Source organism: Gracilinanus agilis, chromosome 2 (assembly GCF_016433145.1).
Source record: "Gracilinanus agilis isolate LMUSP501 chromosome 2, AgileGrace, whole genome shotgun sequence".
NCBI lineage: Eukaryota > Metazoa > Chordata > Mammalia > Didelphimorphia > Didelphidae > Gracilinanus > Gracilinanus agilis.
In genome coordinates, this window is record NC_058131.1 from 310,105,940 (window position 1) to 310,132,436 (window position 26,497).

Here is a 26,497-nt window from a genome sequence, read left to right on the forward strand (position 1 = left end):
AAATAAGAAATGCTTTAAGTACCAATCCGGTGATTAAACCACATTTGAGACTAAAGTGATTGTCTACATTAGAATAAGTTTGCAAAGACGAAGGTTGGATACCTGGTAATTGATTAGAGCCTCTCATGCTCTCTTTTTTGGTCAACATGGAGAGAGGTGAAAGCTACATATATACTTAGATGGATTTGGGGACTGATTGAATGGCCATACTCAAAGAGTAATCATTAATTAGTTGGTGTTGTAATGGAAAGAGGCTGCCAATACACTGTCCCTGAAATCTGTCCTTTGGCCCGTGCTGATGAATATTTTTATCATTGATTTGGAGGGGGAAAGAGCTAGCATGCATTTTGTTTCTATAGGTGTCACAAAGTCAAATAATAGATATACAATGGATGAAAGAGCCAGATTCTAAAATAATTTCATCATGCCAGAATATTGGCCTGAATCTAAAATGAAATTTAATAATATAAATACACAATTAATTTGAGTTTTAAAAAGTGAACTTCCAACAAAGATGGGAGAGTTCATCTAAGAAAGATTTGGGAGTCAAGTGCAATTAGAATAGTTAGAATATAACATGGAAGCTAAAAATTTATTGCAATCTTAGGTTATATGAAGAAGAGGGCATCCCTTGAGAACAAGGGAAATGACAGTTCTATGCTCTGACTTACTTAGATCACATATGGAGTATTATGTTCAATTTCCTGAGTACTACATTCATGGAAGGACATATATGTGCTGCTGAAGGGCCTTGGTTAAAAGAATTGAGATTAAACCAAAAAAAAAGGTTTAGGGCAAAGAATTTTGGGTGAGGGTCGGGGACATGATAGCCATCTCCAAACATCTGAATGTCTGTTACATGGATAGAAATTAGACTTGTTCTCTTTGGACCCAGAAGAAAGAATAGGGAGCAACAAGTAGAAGTTGCACAGAGGCAAATTTTGGTTCAGTATTGGAGAAAGCTAGGCAATTTGAACATCCCAAAGAGATCAAAAAAAGGAAAAAATGGACCCATATGTACAAAAATATTTATAGCAGCTCTTATAACAAAGAACTGGCAACTAAGGAAAATGAGTAAACAAACTTATGATTTATGAATGGAATGTCATATTACTGTTAAGTCTTACAAATTATGAAAGGTTTCAGAGAAACCTGGAAAGACATGGATAAGCCAGTTGAAGTGAAATGAGCAGTACCAGAAGAACAATTTAAATAACATCTTAAAGAAAGTATCTTCAAAAGAGTCAAATATTCTGATCAAAGCAGTGACCAGTGATTCCAGAGGTCTGATGATGGAGCATGATGCAAACTTACTTAATGAAAGAGAGGTTATAGACTCAGTGTGAAGAAGAAAATAACTTTTTTGAGCATGGCCAATAGAGATTTTTTTTTTGCTTGACTATTTGTTATAGGAGATTTGTTTTCCTTTCCCTCTAACTGGGAGTGAATGAGAATTGTAGAAAAGAAGGGGATAGGGAATAGGCTGGTGTGGGGGGGATAGAAGTCATTGAAACATGTGGAGTTGCCCCCCACTCTTTTAATTACAAAAAAAGTTGAGTTCCAAATTCTCTTTCCTCTTCTACCCATTAAGAAGGAAAGAAATGTAAAACAAGAAAAATAAATGAAAAAAATATGCTTCAGTCTACACTCAGAGTTCATCAGATGAAATTAGATAGCATTTCTCATCATGAGTCCTTTGTAATTGTGGATGTTTTAATGAGGGTAGTTAAGTCTTTCACAGTTGATCACCATCACAATATTAGTGTTACTATGTACAATGTTCTTCTGGTTTTACTCATTTCTTCGTATCAATTCATTTAAAAAAAAAAGAAAGAAAGAAAGAAATTCATGTTGAAACATCTGCTTTTGCTCTGGCAGCCATCTTGATCAGACATCAAATCTTGGCATTTATTAGCAAATGATGCAAATGTTGACAACAGTGTGATTTGGGTCTCCTATTAGCATCCTGTTTGAAGAGCAGAGAGTGTATAATCCAGTAGAATAAATGAATATTGTGTTTCATATATTTGAATATGTGATTCATGTGTTCTAGTTGCCTAATAAGCTAAATAAGCAATGTCATTTTGAAGAAGTCAAAGTTTACTCTTATAAATGGCATTGATGCTATTTGCCTGATAGTGAAAATTTTTTGTCTTAATAGCTTTTGAGCTTTAAGAGATTTCAGATAGCATCTAGTCTAATTCTCTCATTTTATAAATAAGGGAACTGAGACCCAAGGGAAGCCAAATGGCTTGCACAAGGCCATCCAGTTTGGCATCAAAGATGGGTTTTGAACCCAGGGTTTTTTTTTTTCTCCATAGCAAGTACTTTTTTTGGTACATGCTGATTTAAAAAGTGGTCAAAGGATAAAAAATGATAGGACAGGGTGATAATGACCAATGTAAAAATAAGTATACTAAGGTAATATATTTGGCAATGTTGAAAACTTCTGATCAAAAACATTCTAACAATTTCAGGTTAATACTGTGATGATCAAAGTACATATATTTGTAATATCACTTTCTTTGAAATGGATTTAGAGTATGGTTAGTTGACATATCTACTGAATGGACATGACTTTAATCCTAATCAGGACATTTAGATTTTGATAGTGTGTGGATTTTTCTAATAATTATTCATTATAAGTCAATCTTTCAAAGCAATATGTAACAAAAAAAACTTAAAAATTTTTCAGGTTACTAGATATATTCACCATAAAATTATAGGAAAACTTCATGAGGCAAAAGTAGTACTGTCTTTGGGAAATACAGTTTGGATTGATCCAATGGTAAGTTTGCTATTTTCTTAGAAGAAATATAATTGGTATTTACAAGAGAACCAAAAATTGTACCAGATATTCTCCCAAAAGAGTAAAACCTTTATGAATCAGAATCTTAATTCACTTCGGTTTCAGTAGACTTTTTTTTTTTTGTACAGTGCTTTTAGTTTCAAGGGTGTCCCAGTGTGCCCATTAGAGCTGCAAAAGGGAGAACGCCCTCCCTCTATGAACTTCTTCAACTTCATTTGGGCTGTAATTATTCAAGATTTCAGTCAATAATTTTTTTTTATGAATCGTCAGTGTTGTTGTTAAATCCTTTTTCAGGCTTGTCTGACTCTCTGTGACCCCATTTTGGATTTTCTTGACAAAGACACTGGACTGGTTTGCCATTTCCTTCTCCAGCTCATTTTACAGAAAACTGAGGCAAACAGGGTTAAGGGATTTTTCCAGAGTCACACAGCTAGTGTCTGAGGCCAGACCTGAACTCGGTGGGAATATCTTCCTGACTCCACATCCAATTTTCTGTTCACTACACCACCTAGCTGCCCTCTCATACAGATTCCCAAATAACCTTTACTTAGAAAGCTAAGGGCTTTTGCCTCCAGTGCCCTTAATTTTGTTCTTAGCTCAGATCCCAGTGTACATTGTGCGGTGTTTGAGGAAAGACTTTCTCTTGAAATAAACTTAGGTCTGGCCTTCTTATCCAGATTTATTTATAAATGTATTCTTTGTGTCAGACTCTGGGAATTGTATCACATTTGAAACCATGAAATGTGAATCTTTTGACTTTTATCCTTAAAATAATGTAGAAATGGAGTCCCTAAGACTGTTTTATATTGTATTTTGTATTTGAGATTTAGAAAAGACAAATTCCCGTAGATTCAGAGATTCCAATGGCATTTCTTCTGTTTCTTGGCACTAGTTTCTAGCCTACCTCCAACACTATCCATTACTGCTACTGTCAGTGCCCAGGTAGTTTGCGCTTGACTTATTAAAAAAAGTAGGTTATCTGATGTGTGAACAAATTGCAAAAACTATTGGAAATTAATTATAGCTTTCTCCATGATACATTCAGAAAAATTGAAAGGCAATCAAAAAAGAAGTTCTTGCAAGAAGAGGTCTACAAATGAATAAATTTCTCTATTAGAAATCTCTTGTACTTTGCTTCTGTGAATGAGGAGGCTAAACTTAGAGCACTATCTTTGGAGAACATATTTTCTCATATATCTGTACAAGTCAGGAAGTACACTAAAGTAATTTAAAATATTTTTTAATTGTGTTTCTACCACATGTACTTATATTTTGCCTTTCCAATTCAAGGTCCATCTCACCAAGCTTTCAGATTTGAAAACTTCTGTAATTGAATATAATGTACGAGCTGAAATCTTATCAATGGGAATGGGTACTGATAATCCAGAACATATAGATCAACTTAAAAAACTCTGCCAAGAAGGGAAAATGTTTCCACCACAAGAGAACACATTCCAAACCATGTGAGTTAACATAACATTTTAACTTTCTCTGTGCATTTATTGTTTGAAGCCCTCCTTTTATGTTTTGATAACTAAGATATTGGAGTGCTTCTGCAGTTATCCTAAGTCAGTGTGTGGTACGGTACAGTGAAAGAGTACTAGGGTCCAAGTCAGGAGCCCTGAGTTTGAATCCTGACTCTGCCACCTACCTGGCGAACCTTGGGCAAGGCTGTCTTATTTGCCCACTGCTCACAAAGCAAGTCACTTCATCTCTGTGGGCTTCAGTTCTTCAAATGAAAAAGAGGGGGTTAGATGACATCTGAGGTCTCCTTCAGCTCTAAATCCAGTCTTATGATCTGTTATTCGCTTAGAGTAAGAACTTTTTAACTAAAGGATTAAAGAGATTTGACATCATAAAATAGATTCACATCATAAAATAAAGTATTCATTGAGCCTTTTTTAAAAAAAACAAAACTTCTGTCTTAGTATTATTTCCAAGCCAGAAAAATGGTAAGGACCAGGCAGTTGGAGTTAAGTGACGTGGCCAGGGTCATAGAACTAAGACATGGCTTGAGACCAAATTTGAACTTGGGATGTCCCGATCTCTAGCCCTGGCTCTCAATCCTCTAAGCCACCTAGTTGCTGCTATTGAACTTTTTAAAGAAAAAAGATTTTTCTTTGCAAGGCAGTGATATGAAACTGTAAAGGATCTGGATAAGTTTCTAGGCCTCCAAATTTCCAGAAATGAGTTTATGCCAATATTATTTTCCTTTTTATTGTGAACAATAGGGTGTTGGGAAAAGTTCATTTTGATAAATTTTCTATTAGTCTGGGCTTCGTAAGTTAAAATTAAATGTATCTGTTCCAGTTCAGTTAAGGAAAGAATTGTTCAAAGAATCATATTTAATATTATAGTAGAGACTGAATAAAAAGAATGAGATATCTTGCTCAATTTGGACTAATTTTAGAACATGTACTGATGAAGGAATTCTGAGCTAGTCATCCAGCTACACATTATGATATATACCTACTGTGCATTCTTCATCACTTGTTTTATCTGAATGCCTTTCTAAAAATCTGTGTATTAACCTTTTGTCGATGTCTGCATAATATTAATGGCAATGTGTTCTATTTAGAATACCTCCTTTAACACCCTGCAGAACAAGAGAGGATACAGGAGGCCTGCAAAGTTCAATATCAGATGATGACAAAATTTCAGAAAACAATATTTCCTTACAAGTGAATAAAGAAAATCAGAAGTCTGGTAAGTACTTAGTACTGAATCAGCTATTTCAATTTCCTGTCTCAAATATACTCCTTTTTGAAAAACTTACTACCCACATTCAGAGGAAGAACTGCAGGAGTGGAATCACAGAAGAAAAACAACTGCTTGAACACATGGGTTGAGGCGGACATGATTGGGGATGTAGACTGGAAACGACCACACCAATGCAACTAACAACAATTTGGAAATAGGTCTTGATAGATGACACCTTAAAACCAGTGGAAATACGCGTCAGCTATGGAGGGGTTATTTGGGGGGGCTGAAGGGGAAAGTAAGAACATGAATCATGGAACCATGGAAAATTTTTCTAAAAAATTAAAAAATCAAAAAATCAAAAAAATATTAAAAGAAAAACTTGGCTAGTATTTGTGTTATGCCTTTTAAAGACTTTACCTAGGGGATGTAAACTTTTAATAGTCAGTTTTACTTTTAAAATCATGAACTTACCAAAGGGTCTTAAAATGACCCTTGGGGGGCTTAATGCATTTTAATAGCTTCTTTTATCACATTTTACATATAAATTCTCTTAATTTGGCCCTCTAAATATACATAGGATGCAGGTTCTTAAAATTATTCTCACTATTTGACAAAAAAGGAAATTGGCTAAGGAAATGTAAGAGACTTGCTCCCAGTCACATGTCCAATATCAGAGGGGGAATTGGAATTACCCAGGACTCGGCCAGTCTCTTTTCATTGTATCATGCTGCTGCTTCAGAACTGGGTAATTTTTTTTCCTTTAATGGATTTTAATTTTCACTATTAATAAGCATATTGATACTTAACCCAAGAAACCTGAGCCATCAGTTTATCCCTTCATTTCATTGTCTGTATCCTGGATGAAAATTGCCATTGCATTGCACTTCAGTAAATAACAGGGTTAGGAAATATTCATACCATGCGGTGAAAGTTAAGGTCAGAGATGAACTTAGTCTGAAACTTTTCTTTTTTCATAGAAGTGATATCAGAAAATAGTGGAGATCATTGTATTAAAGAAACAATGCAGCAGCAGCAGAAAAGGTATGATTCCATAACTTGAAAAGAATTTTTACAAATAAGTATTTATGTAGATAATTTTACCATAAATATACTGCAGCTCAGCAGCTCTCCTCCTTCCTTCTCATCAAGCTGCCAACATTCTTCCTTCCCCCGTGCTTTCCCCTTAGGGTCTCAGAGATCCAAACTTTACTGAGAAAAATGGAAGCCATTCCCTGTGAGCTCCCTTTTCTCTTCACCTTAAAACTCTTGGGCATGAACCTCTGTTCTCTTCTGTACTCTAACCCTGGGCTGACTCTTTTCATGACAGCCAACATGTGTCTCCAGATGTCCTTGGTCTGATCCCCTCCCATGTGGTCCAGCAGATCACCCCTATGATCATCCCTTCAGTTCAGTCCTCTTCATTGATTCCTTTCCCTCTTCGATAAGCATACCTACATCATGTCTTTTTTTAAAAATCCTCAGTAGAAGCTTCCATTGATCTTGGGCTGTCATTCCTATATATCTTCTCCCCTTCATAGCCAAATTCTCAGAAAAAGCCATCTGCTCTTCCTCCTCTTCCTCCGCCCTCTGCACTATGGCTTCCAGCCTCAGCACTTGCTTGAACCTGATGTCTCCAAAGTCACCAATGATCTTTTAATGACAGGAGCTTTCACATAGGCTGCCTTGGAATATACTTTACTCTTCTACCTTTTAGAATCGCTGGTTTTCTGAAAAATTCAGTTTAGGTGTGTCCTTCCCCCCCAAAAAAAAAAAACAGTGATTTTTTTTTGATCCCCTTCCCTAATGCTAAAAAATTACCTCATATTTATTTCGTGTGGGTGTGTGTATGTGTGTGTGTACATACTTGTAAGCTTGAGAGCAGGAACTGTTTCACTTTTGAGTGAAAACAAGTGTCTGGGATATAATTTTAACAAATGTTTGACTATTGATTGGGAGTCTCTCTCTTTCTCTCACAGTTTCCACCCAGAAATAAAATGGTTTCAAAAAGAAGATGTTGTAATTCTGAAGATAAGGCTAAGAAATGTAAAAGATCAGAAATGTAAATTTTTTAGAGAAAGGGTGGTTTTCAGGTAGGCCTACATATATATGTCTGATCTTAGCCAATAAAACTGGAACCACTTGACTGTGTTTAAAAGGCTAACCTGACCTGTTTTAATTTAGTGCTTGGGTAGGAGATAAATTTTACTTGGCTGATATGGACCTCCATGCAAATATATTAAAAGAAGAATCCAAATGTTTAATTAAGAATGAAGAACCTATAATCACTCTTGTAAAAGAAAAAAAAGGATCTTGGCATAATTTACTCAAGAAAAGGGTAAGTAATAGATTTAACAATTTTTTAATCAATCCTAGATAGAAATATATATCATTTTCTCAGTTCATGTTACATTTTATATTTAACAGAATCCTAATGTGTCTTTTGACTTTGATCACTGGGAGGAATGTGAAGATATAAGTCCCTTTTCTAACGGTAAGACTGTATTATTGGACACAAGAAGAAAAGATTTAAAGGGGGGGAAATGTATTTAGGGCTTGAGTGAGACTGAAGCAAAAAAAAAAACCAACAGAAAGAACCAAGTTCAATATGTTTGATATGTGTGGTCCTTCTGGAATTTAAAATTTCTGAGACATTTTATTTATTTTAAACTTTTCTGTCTTAGTAACAACTCTATAGCACAAGGACAAGGCCTAGGCTAATGGGATTAAGTGACTTACCCAGGGTCACACAGCTAGAAAGTGTCTGAGGCTAGATTTGAATCCAGGCCCTCCTGTCTCTAGACCTAGAATTCTATGGACTACGCCGCCTAGCCTGTCCCTCTCTGAGACATTTTAGTTAGAGAGTTCATATGAATTTTTTTCTCTATATCCATTCTGTTGTGAACATGTTTGGAAAGCTTTCTGTTAATCATGTAGATAATTTTGAGTCTTTTAGCAAGACTGAGACAAGTGTACTTTCCTTATTTCTTATGTACTACACATGGTTTTAACAGAGTTATCTTTTCCTTTTGAAGAATATTTCAGATTTCTACAATAGTTTTCCTCTAAACAAACCAGTCAGGTAATTAGTGCAAGTGGCATTATCTCCATTTTACAAATGAGGAAGATAATTTATCCACAGCTACAAAGTTAGTTAGGGCTGAGGGTGGGATTTGAATCCATGGCATGCCTAACTACACTACAGACCTCTCACTAATGTTGCCACTAAAATAAAAGTCTGTTAAGTTTAGTATAATGAGACCCCTTTTTTCCCCCAATGCTCAGTTTGAGAACCATATTGTAAGCTATTAAAAAAGGCCTCTTGAAATGGATAATAATGTTCCAGAAGCATGCTTTGTTTATTAAAGTTGCATATCCAGATTTGCGTACAGATAAGTTGTGTGCTATGTCCTGTCACAAACATGTAGCTGTTTAGTCTAGAAAATAATGCCACAAATAGAACCTTTCTTTGTGCTTTTGGAGAAGAAAGCTGGTTCTGATGGCTTATAAGGAGCAAATTGCTAGAATTCTTCAGCTGAATTAAAACAAAAACAAAGGAGGACTGACATGAGTTCAAGAATTGGAAGAGTACAGGACAGCCTGCTTTTGACATGTTGGTTTTAGCATGAGAAGTGCTGCCATATCTGTTGCTTGTATCTAAACTGGGAGCATTTGTGTTCCTCCAGCTCGTTGAGAGTACAATGACAGGAAATTCCATGTTTTGGGCTTAACATATTAACCAGCTCTTTTAGTTTTTTAATTGAACACATGAAATCATACACAGAAAAAATTCTTGGGACTATAATAAACCATTTCTTTACAAAATGTCTCTGACTAGAGAATATCTGTGGTTCCAAAGAGCAAATGTTATGCTATTACATGCTTTCATATGAAAAGCTTTGACTGAACTTGCTTGGCTCCCTAGTCTGAAATTCCCAGTAATTGCCGAGTAACTGAATTATGTGTAATTTTCTTTTAAGTTGTGTGCTCTCGAAAAGTACTCAACACTGATATGCAGATAAATGAAGATCTTGATGATTCTTCTGAGGACAGTGAAACTGATAGTGAATAGCAAGCACGTTGAATTCTCATTGGAAGCTTTCCAGAGATATACATGGACACATCTGCACCTTTTTTATGCCAGGGAAGAAAAATCATCTTGTCTCTAAAAGTAGTCATTTCATTTTCTGATGGTAAGAATTACTTAGTAGCCAGTTTATATAAAGTGACAAAATTAAGGGTTCCCTATTTGAAAAAAACACATGTCCAGCTAATAATGTAATTTGTTTTATTTCTTCTCCCCCTTGATATCATTTAGCTATAGCAAAGTTTAAATTTGATTGGAAAATAGCAGTTTTGACACCCCTTCCCCAACCCCAGTAGCAAAATAAAGAATCTCAGTCCATTAATTTCACTTTAGGTCTGTGTTATAAAACAAGTGATTTAAAAATTGTATGATTCACTGACCTATATAAATTATTGGAATTTATCATTCTATTTTAATGGAGTCAACTTTTGTCTCATAAAATTATACTTTAATTATTGATCCCATTATTTCCTTATCAATTAGGCCTTAGGGATATAATCTTCTTCCTATTGTTGTTAAGGGTATAGATGTTTGAATCGGTTTGCATTAATATGATATGCATATACTAAACAGTTTAATAGTTTTAAAATGACTGGTTTAGACAGTTTTCTGGTGGTATTAAATTCCCTCTTTATGAAGAAGTAGTATAACTATTGACCGTGACATCACTAATTTTAAATTAATCTCTTGTACACTGATGGAAATGGGATTGGCTGAAAATTTATGATCTCCAGAAAGAAAAATACTTGGTCCTAACTTGGAGATTTCTGAATGCAGAAGCCATAGCTTCCAGTAACCTATGTATCACTCGGGTGTGGGACTCCAGGCGTTTCTATATCATAGAGTAACCCCAACTGGGGAATCAAAAGTTGCTTTTTTAGTGAAATCGCCTAATTTTAGCCCTCAGGGATACTAGGAATGTCAAAATGTTCTTAACCAATTGGCAGAGGATTATATTGGAGTCATCAAAATCACATACTTGGTTGAAATGTATGCAGAAACCCCTACTTAATATATATATAAACCACATACTTCCTTTTTAAGCTGTACAATTTCTGTTCATTGGAATCACCCAAGCAGTTTTTCTTCCTTAAAGTTATTTGTGTTCACTAATAGAACACTCTGAACATAGAGAGAAAAATAGAACTTTAAAATTGAAGACAAATTAAAACATAAGGTAGACATGATTTAGTGAATGGTGCATTACACTAGTATGGTATTTAGATAACCACTAAATGGTATTTGGTCATTCTCCTTTTTGTTAAGCAAAAAAAAAGAAAAGGTCCTGTCCTGGTAAAATTTGGTCATAGAAATACATATTTCGTATACATTTGATAAAAATCAAACTTCTTCCATTCAGTTCTGTGAGGTGGAGTGACATTAAACTTTGAGTCTCAGTTTTCTCATCTGTAAAATGGGCTACTTATGAAGGAGAGAATCACAAGGGGACAATCACAGCACCATTTTAAAGGAGTATTTCTAAGAAAAAGTGAGGACATTTTTCCCATGACAAGATCAAGTGACAGGTTACCCTTTTTGCCAGAATAGGTGGGGGTTTTCTGACTTTGTATAGGTAGATCTGTCGTTTGTGTGTGTGTGTTCTCCTCCCTTTGGCCACTTGTTAACCTTAAGTTCAGTGAATTTACTTTTGCCCCTACCTGTGATGTTATACTTTAGGGGATGGAGCTGAGTCAAGGAAGCAAGTACAGATAATTCAAAATGAAATTAGATTTTCTTGAATTAAAACTAAGTAAGAGTACCAGCATCATCATGTCCTTCAATACTTATCTTCAAATTAGTTTATACATATACAGATTACAATAGGCAGCCCATGACAATAGAAGCTTTGTTCAGTGAATTCTCTTGTTGTGTACCCAGTGATACCCCAGTGTGTATAGGATTTCATTGCTTTCTGTCAGTAGTTTCTTTTAGCTTTGCCTGTTTGTTTTTTTGGTTATTCTTTACTACTAAACATTTTTTGGAAGCCAATAATACTAAAGATGTTTAATCCTAAGAAATACCAAGCAAATGGGTAGCCTAAGTTGTGGTGATCATTTTACAAAATTGATCTTAATATAATTTGTTGTTTTTCTTAAGTTCAGACATTTTAATTTTAAAGCCACCGGTCTCCATTAAGATTTTTTAAGTTATATAATTTTATTTTTAAAGTATCAAACGTGCAAGTGCCATTTTTTGTATTTGAACATGTAGTATTGACAAATTTAAGACTTGTAAAATATGATGTTGCAACTTTTTATACTGGAAACAAGGCTTCTTCTACATTTTAAGTTCTCCTATAAATGTTTTCTTGGGGTTGTGAATAACATGCATATTTCTGTCTTATGGTTTCTTCTGTCAGTCGCCTATGTTCTTATTCACTTGATTATAATGGGAAATGGAAATATGTCATCAATAAAATATACTTGTTTTCTTACAAAAGAGGTCTCCTGTTTTCTTTTTTTTTTTTTTTAACAATATTTACATTGCCTATGACAAAGTGAAGTGGATAAAGAACAGGGCTCAGAACCTGATTCTTACTGCTTGGGTCTCTGGAGGGAGGGGAGGGTAAGTTTGGAGCCATTGCTGATCTGCTTTGGTTGAAGGAATTGGCCTCACTGCTATAACTATAAAAAGGGGCATGGGGTGGGGGGGAGAGTGGAATAAAGGCCAAATTTTATTCCTGGGAATTTTTTCTTTCTGTTCTAAAATGCTAACAAAGGACATTTGGGTACTCCTGATAGCCAATGACTTGAGACTGCCAAGTTGATACAAGATTTCAAATTGATGTTATCTGTAAGACTAGAAAGCACTGGCTTGTCAATGATGTAGTCACCAACTGAGATGAGATCAGTTATGCAAAACACAATTTTAGATGCCAGAGAAAATAAATTTTAGTTAAATAAGATACAAAAAGCATTGGAGTTTAAGGAATATATTTTACTGACATCTGTCATTTTAAATAAACGTATTCTCTTCCTTAAATAAGTCACTACCACAACTGTGGTGTTTTCTTTGCCACTCTCCTAATTTTCAATAGGGCAGAGTAGCTGCTAATTTTAGCAGACCCCAATTACCTCTATGCTGTAAACTCCAGGCCAAGAGAGAATTGTGGATCTCTTTAAAAAAAAAAAAAGAAATTCTCTTGGGGAAAAAACCCATGCCTGTTAAGACAACATAATCACAAATATTCCATACAAAAATACATCTGTTACGTGGCTTGATGCACTAGAAATCAAATGTTAATTGAAATCTTCTTCTGGTGGGACAACTTCCATGAGCATCTGTAAGTGCATGGTCATAGGTTCTGAAATCCAAAGATGATATAATTAGAAATCTATATTACAAGTGGCATTTTACCCATAAAAACTTTGATTTTTAATCTGTTCCCTGACCAAAAGTCTTAGTATAAATTTGTGCAGATTGAAGCTTTAGTAGCCAGAAACTGTAGTTGTAAGCTTTAGTCGTAGAAAGTTTAAGACTTTTAGGATACCCTTACCCCTTGATTTTACCATCTTCTCCATCCAGATTTTCCATCCTACCATGCAGATTGCCATAAGCCATAACTGTCCCCACCATATGCTATTCCCTGGAGAATAACAATTACTTGAGGCTCTTAACGTATTAAGAAACAAGATGCCATTTCATAGAAACCCAGGTTGGAAGGGATCTGAGGTCATCTGGTCTAATCTCTGCTGAAATATGAATTCCTGCTATACAAGTTGCCCAAAAGTTATTCCATATTTGCTTGAAGACTTACACTTTCCTATCTATACAGCCTGTTCCATGTTTGGCTAGCTCCAATTCTTGGCAAGTTTTTCCTTAAATCAATCCTAAATCTGGCACTGCCTTCTAGGGTCAAGCAGAATTCCTTCAATCACTCTTCCTCGTTTCAAACTTCAAATACTTGAAGATGGTTATCAAGCCTAGGGTCCTAAGTCGTCTTCAGGCTCAACATCCATATTCCCTTCATATCCTTCTATGGCTGTGTTGGTAAACCTTTGGCATGCATGCCGGAAGGGGCTGCTCTCCTCCCCCTCTCCACTCATGTCTGAGGACATTTCTCATCCCCTCCCCCCTCTGCCCGGCAGCCCAATGGGAGTGCTTCCTCCCTCCCCTGTCTGGGGTAAAGGGGAGGCTCACATGAGTTGAGGGTACAGTTTGGGCACTCGCAGTTTGGGCATTCAGTCTCTAAAAGGTTTGCCATCACTGTTTAAAGTATCTCTAAGCTCCTCTCTGTCTTGGCCATCCTTATAGATTTTTTAGTTTTGTCTTAATTAAAATGATACCCAGAACTGAAAACAGTACTCTAGATCAGTGATGGGCAAACTACAGCCTGTTGGCCAGATGCGGCCCCCTAAAATGTTCTATCCAGCCACAGACATTATTCCTAATATGATGAAAACAATGAGTAGGATACAATACAATGTAACTTCAAAAGTTGCCTTAGAAACAGACTGAAAGATGAGTATTTCCTTTCCTTTAGCCCCTTCTTAAAAAGTTTGCCCATCACTGCTCTAGATAATAGATCTAATAAGAGCAGAATGTTCTTGCCACTTTACTTGCCAATGTATTTTGATTTCATATCGGGTTTAGTTTTGACTTCCCAATCACACTACTGATTCCTATCAATCTTGAAGTTCACTAAAAGCTTCCAAATTGTTTTTAGATGAACTGCTTTTTGTATGGTCAGAACTATTCCATCTCATATTTGTGAAACTGATTTTTTTAAGCCCAAGACTTTGTATTCATCTCTTCTTACTGATGCATTATTAATCCATAATTAGTTATTAGACTAATGTTCTACACTATTAAGAACTTTTGGGATTTTTACTGTTGAACCCACCTATCTCTCAGCTTTGTACCATGTTCCAATTTGATAATTAAGCTATATCTTTATCCAAGTCACTGACAAAAATGAAAAAAATATATATATATATACATATACATATGTATATATATATAGTGAGAGCCAAGCAAGGATCCTTAGAACATCCTTCTAGACACTGCCTTTCTCCTATCTTGTGGCTCCTAATACTAAATGGTCTTAATATCTTAGAATACAATTCATGTGGCCTGGTGACTTGAATTAGTCAATGGCAACCAAGCATTTTCTACCCACAATCTTGAATTTCAGTTCACTCTTAGACATTTTTTGTATGTCCTTTCCGATCTAGATATTATTCTCTTTGCCAGGAAAAAAAGAAAACCAAAACCAAAAGAATAGTTGTAGTGGTTCGAAATAACAAGTGGAAGTCACTGACCAACTCAGATTTTTTAAAAATTATTATCAACGTTTAGACAGTTTCCCTTTTTCCTGCTCCTGTCCTCAAAATCCTTCACAGCTTTTCTCATTGTTTCAAGCTGACATCCTACAGAATTTAGTTCCTGGAATCCTATCTATTCTTTCTTTGAACTCTTTGAAATCTATTCTATGAAATCACAAGGGATGTCTTTTTTTGTCCAGTTTTCTCTCGTCATAAATCCTAAGAGTAGTCACTTACTTCCACGATTTCCTGGGCCACATTATGTCCAAGACTACAATGGAAACCTAAGAGTTGTCAAAACATTACTATATACCATTTCTGGTGATGGACATGGGCACTAATGATACTATCAGGAGCCTAGAAACTATTTCCAAAGATTATGAAGTCACCAATAAGAAATTGATGACCATTAAGGAAGCAAGATGTATTTTCTTCACTGCTACTCTCCAATAAAGACAGGGAATGCAAAAAGGAAAAAATTAGCAGCAAACTCCTTATAAGAAGTAAAATAGGACTTAGATTTCTGGAAGATAACTTAAAATATAAGATTGACAGTCTCCTGGGCAAGGACAGAGACTGCTAACAAATTGGAAGATCATTTGCCTTGTGTCTTGAAAATCTAATCAAAAGGACTTTCAATTTAAAAAGAGAAGTCCACTTGTGTATATTCCTCAAGCTGGATAAAGTACACTAGAGAAGTAACTACAACAGAGAAAATGAGCAATTAAATACAAAGGCGGGAGGAAAACAGACCTACATGGATATCAAAAGTTTAAACAACAAGCTAAAAGGATGAGAGGTTCTAATGCAAGGAAGCAAAGTTGACCTCATATGTATCACAGATTGAGGAAGATGAAACCTAGGACAAGAGTTAGTTCTGGACTGATAAACCTTATTTTCAGGGCAGCCAAGTGGCTCAAGAGCTAATCTAGAGTCAGGAAGACTAATTTCCTTGAGTTCATATCCAGCCTCGGGCCCTTACTAGATATGTATTCACTTTACCCTGTTTGCCTCAGTTTCCTTATTTGTAAAATGAGCTGCAGAAGGAAATGGCAAACTACTCCAGGACCTTTGCCAAGAAAATCCCAAATAGGGTCATGAAAAATCAGACACGACTGAAAACGATTGAACAACAAATGCAGAGTGAAATTGGAAGCAAAGGTACAATATTCACAGGAACTACAACAGTGTAAATGAGGTGGTCACTAGAAGAAAGCTAACTGAAAGACCAGGATGGAGCACACTCTGCTTCGAGACAGAGAAGGGGGAATAACAGCAGAATGTTGTAAACACTCAGACTGGGTCAGTGTGTCTGGTGTCTTTGCTTATTTTCCCTGGCTATGGTGGGAAGTTTAATTTGGAAGGAGATGAGTAATATAATGACAGAAAGTATCAATAAATATTTTTTAAGCGAGAGATAAGGGGAGCAGCTAGGCGACTCAATGGATTGAGAGCCAGGCCTAGAAATGGGAGGTCTTGGGTTCAAATTTCTGACATCACACACTTCCGAGCTATGGGGCCCTGGGCAAGTCACTTTTATCCCACTGCCTGGCCCTTACTGCACTTCTAAGATAAAAGGTAAGGCTATAAAAAAATTTTTTTTAAAGGAGAGATAGTTCTGAAGAAATATATTTAACTACATGAACGGACTAGTGTTATGTTTACTTCAATGCCAACCAAATTAATATTTTTACATTGTAAAATTTACAAAATTTTTTAAAAGTTTTATAAATTGAATTCAGCTGTGATTTCTCTGCAAAGGCTTATTTTTTGTAACTTTTGCAACTTAGTTTTTAAATTCACCAAAGTAGGTTCATTGGAATATCATATGCGTAATAGCTTATCCTATACACCAAAATCCTACCCAGAAAATTCAATGTAGGAAAAATAAGAAGTAAACCAAAGCCTCCTTGGAGTGGCCAACTTTTATAGTGCTAGGGGTTAAAGTGCTAGTGTTGTCTCAGTTACATTTTTTTAAACCCTTACCTTCAAGTCAATACTAAGTATCAGTTTCAAGGCAGAAGAGCAGTAAGGACTAGGCTGGTGATGGCAAACCTATGACACACAGCCGCATATGGACGCATACAGAGAAGTATGGGGCTGCATGCTGAGGATGAAACATTTGTTGTAGTGTAGTGTAGACACTCTGTGCACTATAGATGACAATTCTACCTCTATTAATTTACCTATTTTGGTTTATTAAATACAGTTATATATCACAGTTATACATTTTTGTTATTTAAACTATAAACATCGTGAAATTATGTTTTTTTTTCTCAAAGTGACACACCATCAGAGTTATATTCGTTTTTTTGGTGAATTTTGACACATTAAGCTCAAAAGGTTGCCCATCGCTGGACTAGGCAATGGGAGTTAACTGGCTTGCCAGGGTCCACACAGCTAGGAAGTGTCTGAGGCCACATTTGAACCCAGGACTTTCCATCCCTAGGCCTGGCTCTCAATCCACTGAGCCATTTTAGTTGCCTCTCCTTAGCTACATTTTCCACCAGAAAATGACTACTATCAGCACAATGCCCGACACCATAGTAGGAGCTAATTGATTGACTAAAGACAGCAATTCAATGATTGGATGGAGAATTTCTTGCCTTTGAGTGTGAGGTAGGAGTTTCATTTAATAATGATACTAAAATTCTCCCTTTTATCTACATGTTTCAATAAACAGTTGCTTCTTGCAGACAAATAGCTTTACAATCAATTGTGCATAACTGTTTTACTTGCAGAATATTCACAAATCTGTTCTGTTTCTACTTACTTGAAATTTTCTGGACCCAGCCGAACTTGTAGTGAACAAAAAGAAAGTAAAACAGAAGTCCGCTCAGTATAAATAGCACACAATAGAGATACGGTAAGTCCGGCTTACTGATGATTGGTGCCAGTACGAGGTAGGCTGAAATGAAGGTCACCAAGATGGGAATAACAATCGGCACCTGTAAAACAAAGCAACAAATTGAGATTGGTTATGGTGTATTCCTTCCCTAGTAGAAGAGACTTTAAATGTATGAATTTGTAAAAATGCACGTTCGATTTGAGTCAAATACCCAAACTCTAGTGTGACCAGGTTGTATTACTGAGGGTTAAGATTTTGTTCTAGGCCAACATAGGAGCTTTCTAAAACAAAACCCCAAATCTCTTATTAGCAGCTCTAACAACTCTCATTTTATTATTTGTTTTTTTAATTAACTTTTTTTTTGTTGTTAACAAAAATAGATTTTTCTTTCTCACACACATGCCCATCCACTATTGGTGATGGGGTGGGGCAGGGGAGAAACAAAACAATTTCACACAGTGACCACGTCCTAAAACTACGTGTCTCAGTCTATCATTTCTCGGTCGGGAGGTGGGTACGTGCTTCATGGCTCCTCATCCGGAATCATGGTTGCTCACAGCATGGTCAGAGATCTTAAGTCTTTCAAAAATCATTCCAACTTTGAGGGTGGCTGGTAGCACAAAGAATAAAACACGAGGCCCGCCGTCAGGAGGGTCTGTTTTCAAATATGGCCTCAGACAAAAGCTATGGGATCCCGGGCAAACCACTTAACCCTGTTTGTCTCAATTCTTCATCTATAAAATAAGCTGGAGAAGGACATGGCAAATCATTCCAGAATCTTCACTAAGAAAACTCCAAATGGAGTCAAGATCACTGAAAAAGACTGAACAACAAAATCAGACAATAAAGGGATCAAGTTAGTACATGGTAAAAATAAAAGCTCAGGGACCTACAAAATTGATCCATCGATGAAGAAACTGCTAAATAAATCACATTAGACACTGGGGATACGAGGCCAAAAAGAAAAACTGAGCCTACCCTCAGTGATCTTACAGTCTACATTCTCCCTGCACTATACGTGAACATGTAAATACATTTAAAGTATATACAAAACAGAATTTAAAAGTATCAAATTAAAATTAAAGTATTAAATTACAAAGTAATTGGTTAAAAAGTAATTAGGAGGAAGCCAAGATGGCCTAGTAAAGCAGAGAAGCTCAGAGTCGCCATGAGAATCCTCTCCAATCAATATTAAAATAATGCCACAAAACAAATACAGGAGTAAAAGAACCAAACAAGGAGACAGACAGAAACAACTTTCAAGAAAAGAAAGACCTAAAAGGTAGGCAGAAAAAGTAATCAGGAGGTAGAGTTAGAGCTGAACTCTGAAGGAAGGAGAGGGCTAGTTTAGTTCATTTAAAAAACAACAACAACAAAAACAACCCAGCACCTACCTTGATAGGTCTTTTATGGTCTTTCTTTGTAAACCTCATCACAATCAATCCTAATATAGTCAGGCCATAAAAGAACCATGAAGCAAAGCTGAAGTAGTTAATTAATGTATTTATATCCCCAGGGATGATGTACAGAATGGCAATGATGCCCTAGAGTAATGAAAAGAACGAATTTTGAGTTACCAGAACTTAAAGGTTGTCCTTCTGCAATCAGCCCTCTGTGAGAAGGGGGTGCTCTGAGGAGGGACCTCCTCTACTCAGAGAGCAGCAAAGGCACATGGGAACTTCTGTTACTGGCTTCCATCAAGCTCAACAGCAATCCAGCAAACGTATAAGGATCTGGTGTGGCCATGACAGAGGGAGGGATAAAAAAAACCACCCTCATTTCTTAGTCCAGTTCCTTTGGCCTTGGGGAAGGGAGGGTCTCTAGTGCTCAAGCTGAAATCTGGCTCCTCTCCTCTGTCTCTTGGCTGACTCAGAATCTATCCTGCCATCTCGATTCAAAATTAAAAAAAAATTCAAGTACAGTATTTGTAATACGAGTTAGGAGACTCGGGTGGACTCATGTGGAATGGTTTGAGCAGGGGGTAGCAAACTACCGCTGAAAGAGTCACTGGGGCAGCGGAGAAGTGGGAAAACCATCGAACCCTGAACACAGCCAACCCTCCTAGGAGCAAAGAAGCATGTGCTGTGCATTTGGAAACCACCATGATGGGCAATAGGCATTTTTCTGTCCAAGAGGTTTGCCTCGAATCATTTGTACTCACGTAGAAGATGATGGCAGGTGCCGGAGTTAAACGCTTAACGCTGATGTAAGAGAGCATCTTTAACATGTGACCTTCCCGTCCTGCCACGTAAACCAATCTGCCAAAATCAGAACATGGATTGGGATGCTCAGGAAAGAACTGCACAGACCCTCAGAGAAATGTTCTCATATTTACTGAGTTTGTACACATATGTAATATAATATATTTATAATAAATAAGTATACATTATAATATATTGTAATAAAATTATAAGTATATATTATATATGTTAACACAATAAAACATATATAATATGTAATATAATAATATAACTATAAAAATAAATATATCAAAATGTAAAAAATAAAATAAATAAATGATGAAACCTTCTGTCTTAGAATCAATACTGTGTACCAGTTCTAAGGCAGAAGAGCGATAAGGGCTAGGCAATGGGGGTTAAGTGACTTGTCCAGGGTCATACAGTTAGGAAGTATCTGAGGTCAGATTTGAACCCAGGACCTCACATCTCTAGGCCTGGCTCTCAATCCACTGAGCCACCCAGCTGCCCCCTAGAATGCAGTTTTCTCAAAGAGATAGAATATTTCTTTTAGCTACACTGTTGAATTTAGCGATAAATGAGTATAGATCTCAACTTCGTGATAGTATGAGGAGGTCAATTTTGGAAAAGTGAACTCTATGTTTTGTAAATGTAATATTCAACTCCCAAGATCCTTACAAGAAAATGGGACAAGTGTAGTCTGATTTATCTTTTCTAATAATCAGAAAGCTACCAAGATGAGCAAGTTTCTCTAAAGGGGAGAGTGTGGAGCTTGGGAAATTGGAAAGTTCATAGATATTCTGTGGGCCAAGTTGAGCATTTTATATCAAGCTCTTAGTTAGAAATTCTTTGAAGTGAAAAGAGTTTCTTTATTTTTTTAATTACTTTCTTTTATTTTTTATTATCACGCAAAACACACTTGCCTATTGGTCACTGTTGTAAGAGCACATTCATACAAAGCCAAAACCCAAAACAAAACCCTAAATGCACTGATTTAGTGAGAGAGAGTGCACTTGGATCCACCTCCATCCCACTCCAACAGTTCTGTCTCTGGAGAATAGTTACCTTCTAATGACGTTTCTTCACCATCATTTCGTGGCCTTCTGCCTAACCGATTAAAAGCAAAATTGAACTCATGACCATATCCCTGCCTTTAATGTCTCCTCTTGACTGTCCTTCATAACCATAGCAGAATAATCTTCCCAATGTGCAATTCTGATCATATTACTCTATTGTTTAAAATCTTTAAATAGTTCCTCATTCCTTCTTTTTAACCCTTACCTCTGTTTTAGACTTAATACTAAATATCAGATCCAAAGCAAAAGAACGGTGAGGGCTGGGCAAATTAGGGTTAAGTGACTTGCTCAGGGTCACACAGCTAGGAAGGGTTCGAGCTCAAATTTGAACCCAGGACCTCCCGTCTCTGCACCTGGTGCTCTAACCACTCAGACACCTATCTGCCCCCTCATTCTCTTCTAAATAAAAGTGCATCCTCCTTATTAGAGTATTTAAGGTTTTCCCCAGTTTGGCTCTCATTGAACTTTTCTCCCCTCGTCTGACATCACATTTGTTCATATACTCTGTGTTCCGTCTAGTTAGATTTTCCTGATCTTATCTTGTCCCCTCTATGTATTTACTAATATCATCCCGCTTGTCTGGCCTCAATCTAGCCAATGTCCACCTTCTCTATGTCCAGGGTCCAGCTCATATCCTCCATGAAGGCTTTCTGATCCCCTCTACCTGGAAGTGACTTTCCTTCCCCCACCCCCACCCCCCATTGCCTCTACCACCATCTACCAAATCTCCTAACTCTTTGGATCTCCTCTGACTGTGTCGCATCTTCTTATTTGGCTGCATTCATGCCTTCTAGAGTCCCTTACTCGGTTATTAGCTCCTTGAGGGCAGGGGCTTTTTATAGTTCATTTTCCCCCCTTCATACCATGTCTTGCAGAGTAGGTACTTAACAAAGGTTTTATTGCAACGACCTCAATTTTCTCCTTTGTGGAATATTTAATTCCAAAGTTAATTTGTGCTGCCCGTGCCTAATTCATTTAGTTGTCATGAAACTTTACCTCCCAGCGGTGAAACAGGTGCCATTAGCAGCGCCAATCGTTGAAAATGCCACAAAGACCGGAACAATCCAGGAAGCTGGATAGAGAACCCGGTCACCAAAAGTCTAGGAGAAGAAAAGAAGTTGCTCCAGAGGAAATTAAAGGTTCTTTGGACATGGAAATAAACTTGGTTTGATTCTGGTTCAATTCAGATCCTCGTGGTCTGCAAATTAAAGCCCGTCTTGTATTTGTTGTGGGTTTGTGCCTGACATGTGTGGCAATGATCTTAAAGGTCTTAAGGGTTTTCTTTATACTATGGAAAGCATCAGTTTGTCTTTAATGGACAGTGAAATCTTTTCCTTCTGATTCAGAAATTCTTAACTTCTTTTTGTGTCATGTACTCCTTTGGTAGCCTGATGAAGCCTCTGAATTCCTTCTCTGAATAATATTTTTAGATATATAAATTAAAATACATAGGTTTGCCAAGAAATAGAAATATATTGAACTGTAGTTTTCAAAATAGTTAACAGAACCAAGTTCATGGACTCCAGTTTAAGGAGACCTATTTTTTAATATATGTTTAAGTTATTTTTATTTTTTTATATTTATTTATTTCATTAAACATTTCCCAGTTACATGTAAAATTTTTTAAAAACAATCATTTAAAAAAATTTTTTTTAAATTCTCTGGAGGTGGGAGGACTTGAGTTCAAATGTGACTCCAGGCCTTTCCCAGCTGTTCACTTAACCTGGCTTGCCTGGCCCTTGCCCGTCTTCTATCTTAGAACTGAAGCTAATACTGAAGGTAAGAAGAACCCTCATTCTCGATGTAATGCTTTGGTGCCATAAGAAATGACGAGCGGATTTAATTTTTCAAGAACTTGGTGAGATAACCAAAAGTGACAAGAGTAGAACCAAGAGAACATTATGTAGAGCTACAGATTTAATCGCTGAAAAATAACTTGTGAATGTCCTCCTTCAGAGAATGAGCTGAGCAGTGGAAATGTGGGGAAGAGAGGCAGCACATGGCCTCTTCTCAGAGAAGTACATCTGGCTGCCCAGATAAACCCAGAGACTGAAACTTAAGAGTAACCTCCTCCTCCTCTGATTGGTTGAAAACATGATGCAGACAAATAGAAAATGTGCTCTCCTCTGATTGGCTAGGACCAAATGAATATTGAACATAATTAGGTCTCTCTGGCCTGGGTTCTGATTGGCTAGCTTCCATGTATAGAGTTTAACATTCTAGAAACCAGCCAATGGGGAAAGAGGGGAGGGACCATCTCTGCGTCAGAGACTAGGATAAAAGGGAGGCCTTTGACTCTGAGATCTTGCTCTCCCTTGCTGGCTAACACTTGGACCACTGTCTCACGAGTGCCCATTCTCCTGAGAATGAAATAAAGGAGACTTTGACACCTGGCCACCGAGTTCAAGATTTTGTTGTGTTTTGTTTTTTTTTTTGAGTAGGTTGTTCCTTTCAGAAACACAAAAAGACACAATCTATACATCTTGCCAGATGATATCTTTTATGGAAAGGAGAGAGGGACTAACTAAAAAAAATAATAATTTTTGAGAAAACCCTATTCCAATTGTTCATTTAGACCAGAGATATTAAACATAAGGCCCAGGGGCAACATGAAACCTACAACACTCTTGTGCCCAGAACCAGATTAATAAAATGTAATTGGGAAATATTTAACAAAAAAAGTAAAAAACATAATGAAATATATAGATAATATTAATGTGTAGCTTTCTAAGTCAATGTGTGGCCTGCAGAGACGGCCCCTTCGTGGTCTGGGTTTCTATCTGAGTTTGACACCACCGATTTCTGCCTCTGCCCCCTACACTGAGCCACAACCGCTGTGGGTGAGCTGTTCTGATTCTGCTTGGGCTCTACAATGGCGAGGTGGGGGGAATGAGAAATAAGGGCTGTCCTGTTGAAAGAGAAATGATCTCTCTCTAAGGTCTCCATCGCCCACAAAGAAGTATCTGAGCATCTTTAAGGATTCCAGAGAATTCGCTTTCCTGCTTTCACTCAGTTAGGGGTCATCTCATTCTCAAGGGAGACTTGCATGTATTCCTGATTGTAAGATCACAGATTTACATGTGAAAAGCACCTTAGAGAAGGTCAAGTTCAACCTCCTGATTTTATCAATGAGGAATTTTATCCAAAGTCACACAGGGAGTGACAGATCCAGGATTCAGATCCAGCTCTGACTCCAAATCCATGCTGGGGCCACCCTGTGGCTCGGGTTGAGGCCCATCACGAAATGCCCAACCTGGGATGTTGAGGACAAACTTTTACTTGGGCTCAACCCAACTCTGTTTAGCTACTTACTGGGCGTTTGAATCTTCCCCACAATAAAGAGAAGGAAAAGAAATATCAGAGGTTATGGGAGCACAAGGCAATTAGACGGTATAGCGGTCAAGAATTCAGGCACTTCTGTGCCTTTCATCGTTAATCAAAACACTATTAATAATAATGATGATAAATGATACAATTTGTTGCAAAAATTCTCGATGACTTACCACAGCCACAGCCTGGGACTGTAAAAGTTCTGTAGATGTCATTATGGTGAAGTATGAGACATTCATCAGCACGTAACACACAGTGACCAGAGGGATCCCGATGATGATAGCCAGCGGCAAGTTTCTAAGTTCACAAAAACCCGAGAACACAGAATCATTCAAAGCTGTCAGTATTTCTCAAAATACGTGCCGTAATAGCACTTGGTTAATGGTCTAACAATCCATACACTGAAAACTCAAATTTTTAACTCAATAATATTCTGCCTAAGCTTATAAAAATGTAATTAAAATCATTTTTTCAAGCAGATTCTCCTATTTTAGGTACAAGATCAGCTCACACACCTTCAAAAGCATAACTGGAAAACCCTTGGAGCTCTACCTCTCTGGGTGGGTGTGCCAACATTTGTTCTCTGCAGCAGTGACCGGCATTGTGGCCTCCCCTGGGCCAGCCCTTTGGTCAAACCACTTTTGTGTGCTTTGTCAAGAGACTGCTCCAGTTTTGTCCAGAAAGGGACGAATGACGCTTTCCTGAGCAGGGACCTCAGCGAGCATGTTTCTGAGTTACAAGAGCCAATGCTGGGAAAAGTGTAATCCTACCCCAGCATTTATATACGAATAGCTGGCATTTACGAAGCACTTTATCTTTGTTATTTTATCTTCACAACAACCCTGGGAGGTAGGTGTGAATATTATCCCCATTTTACTTTTGAGGAAAAGGAAGCAAACAGAGGTGAATTGATCTGGCCAGGGTCAGGCCACTAGAAAGCATCTAAGGTTGGTTTTGAACTCGTGTTTTCCTAACTCTAAATCCAAAGTTTTAGCCACTGTACCATCTAGCTTTCCTGCTCACTGGCCCAAACAGAAGGTGAAAAGTTTTGTTAAGATATGGATCAATGGTATGGCTCTATAGAAAATAAAGTGATGGGGGCAGCGAGGTGGGCCAGTGGATTGAGAGCCAAGAGGTCCTGGGTTCCAATCTGGCCTGGGACACTTCTTAGCTGTGAGACCTTGGGCAAGTCACTTAACGCCCATTGCCTGGCTCTTACCACCAATCTGCCTTGGAAGCAATGCACAATATTGATTCTAAGATGGAAGGTAAGGGCTTGAAAAAAAAAGGAAAAGAAAGTAAAGTTGCTTGTTTAGATATTTCTAGATGACAGATCAAAACTCTGTCTGCCACAGCCAGCCTAAGCCCTATCAGACCATAGGCTATAGTACTATCTAATGAAATCTCTATCTCCTAAAGAAACCAGCATCCACGTCATCTTCAAGGGGTGCAAAGGGAGAGCAGAGGGGCAGCAGAGGAGCAGCTCTGACAGCCTGTATGCAGAGATGACAGCGGACCCTACATCTTGCCTTGCCTTTCTCTGGCTGGGCCTGTAGGCACTTACCTGTAGGGGTTTTTAAGTTCTTCTGTAATGTAATTGAGCTGATTCCTGGAAAAAGAAAAACAGCCATGTCTAGTACACCTGTGATGTTCCAGCTGGTATCTCAAAGCACAAACGGCATGCCACACACTCCTCTCGTCACACACATTCTCTTCACGCAGGAACCCATTTTTCAACCATTCAGGAAATTCTCAAGCTGGGAAGCCCTTTGCTCAGTGGAAATGAAGACATTCCTGGTTCTTTCTGTTAGAGATGGCTTCTGATTGGTCCCCCTCCCTGCAAGCTCTCTGCTTTCCTCCAATTTATTCATTGCACAATAGTGAAAATTATCTTTCTAAAGGACAGGCTCTCTCATGCTCAAAAAACCTTCATTGCCTCGCTAGTGATTCTAGGAGAAAATGCAAATTTAATAACCAAATATTCAATGTTTTAAAATTCAATTTTAGCTCATTTTCAGGTCCACTTTCTTTCCTTCCCACCTCCCATTTACCCACCTACTTCCAAATGGAGAAACAAGAAAATCAAAGCCTGTTACATACTTGTAGAGTCAAGTCAAATCAATTCTTCCATTAGCCACATCCAAAAAAAAGCATATCTCAGGCTATACTTTGAGTCCGTCACCTC

The 26,497-nt window shown here is 37.3% G+C and overlaps 2 protein-coding genes across 3 annotated transcripts in view; one reads left to right on the forward strand and one right to left on the reverse strand.

Moving 5' to 3' along the window:
* Positions 1-9,581, forward strand: part of TDRD12 (tudor domain containing 12) — a 63,320-nt gene extending 53,739 nt beyond the window's left edge. The window contains exons 24-32 of the mRNA XM_044661446.1: positions 2,696-2,788; positions 4,100-4,272; positions 5,388-5,515; positions 6,090-6,257; positions 6,490-6,553; positions 7,489-7,602; positions 7,694-7,847; positions 7,937-8,003; positions 9,490-9,581. Of these exons, the coding sequence (XP_044517381.1) occupies positions 2,696-2,788; positions 4,100-4,272; positions 5,388-5,515; positions 6,090-6,257; positions 6,490-6,553; positions 7,489-7,602; positions 7,694-7,847; positions 7,937-8,003; positions 9,490-9,581 (1,053 nt within the window). The remainder of the gene's footprint in view (positions 1-2,695; positions 2,789-4,099; positions 4,273-5,387; positions 5,516-6,089; positions 6,258-6,489; positions 6,554-7,488; positions 7,603-7,693; positions 7,848-7,936; positions 8,004-9,489) is intronic.
* Positions 9,582-11,731: 2,150 nt separating this feature from the next.
* The window catches only part of SLC7A9 (solute carrier family 7 member 9), a 45,043-nt gene continuing 30,277 nt past the window's right edge, over positions 11,732-26,497 (reverse strand). For both annotated transcript variants that reach the window (XM_044664182.1, XM_044664183.1), the window contains 7 exons: positions 25,877-25,921; positions 24,486-24,609; positions 21,979-22,082; positions 19,870-19,966; positions 19,103-19,252; positions 17,634-17,808; positions 11,732-12,900 (listed from right to left, as the gene is read on the reverse strand). In XM_044664182.1, the coding sequence (XP_044520117.1) occupies positions 12,836-12,900; positions 17,634-17,808; positions 19,103-19,252; positions 19,870-19,966; positions 21,979-22,082; positions 24,486-24,609; positions 25,877-25,921 (760 nt within the window). In that variant the 3' untranslated portion in view covers positions 11,732-12,835. The remainder of the gene's footprint in view (positions 12,901-17,633; positions 17,809-19,102; positions 19,253-19,869; positions 19,967-21,978; positions 22,083-24,485; positions 24,610-25,876; positions 25,922-26,497) is intronic.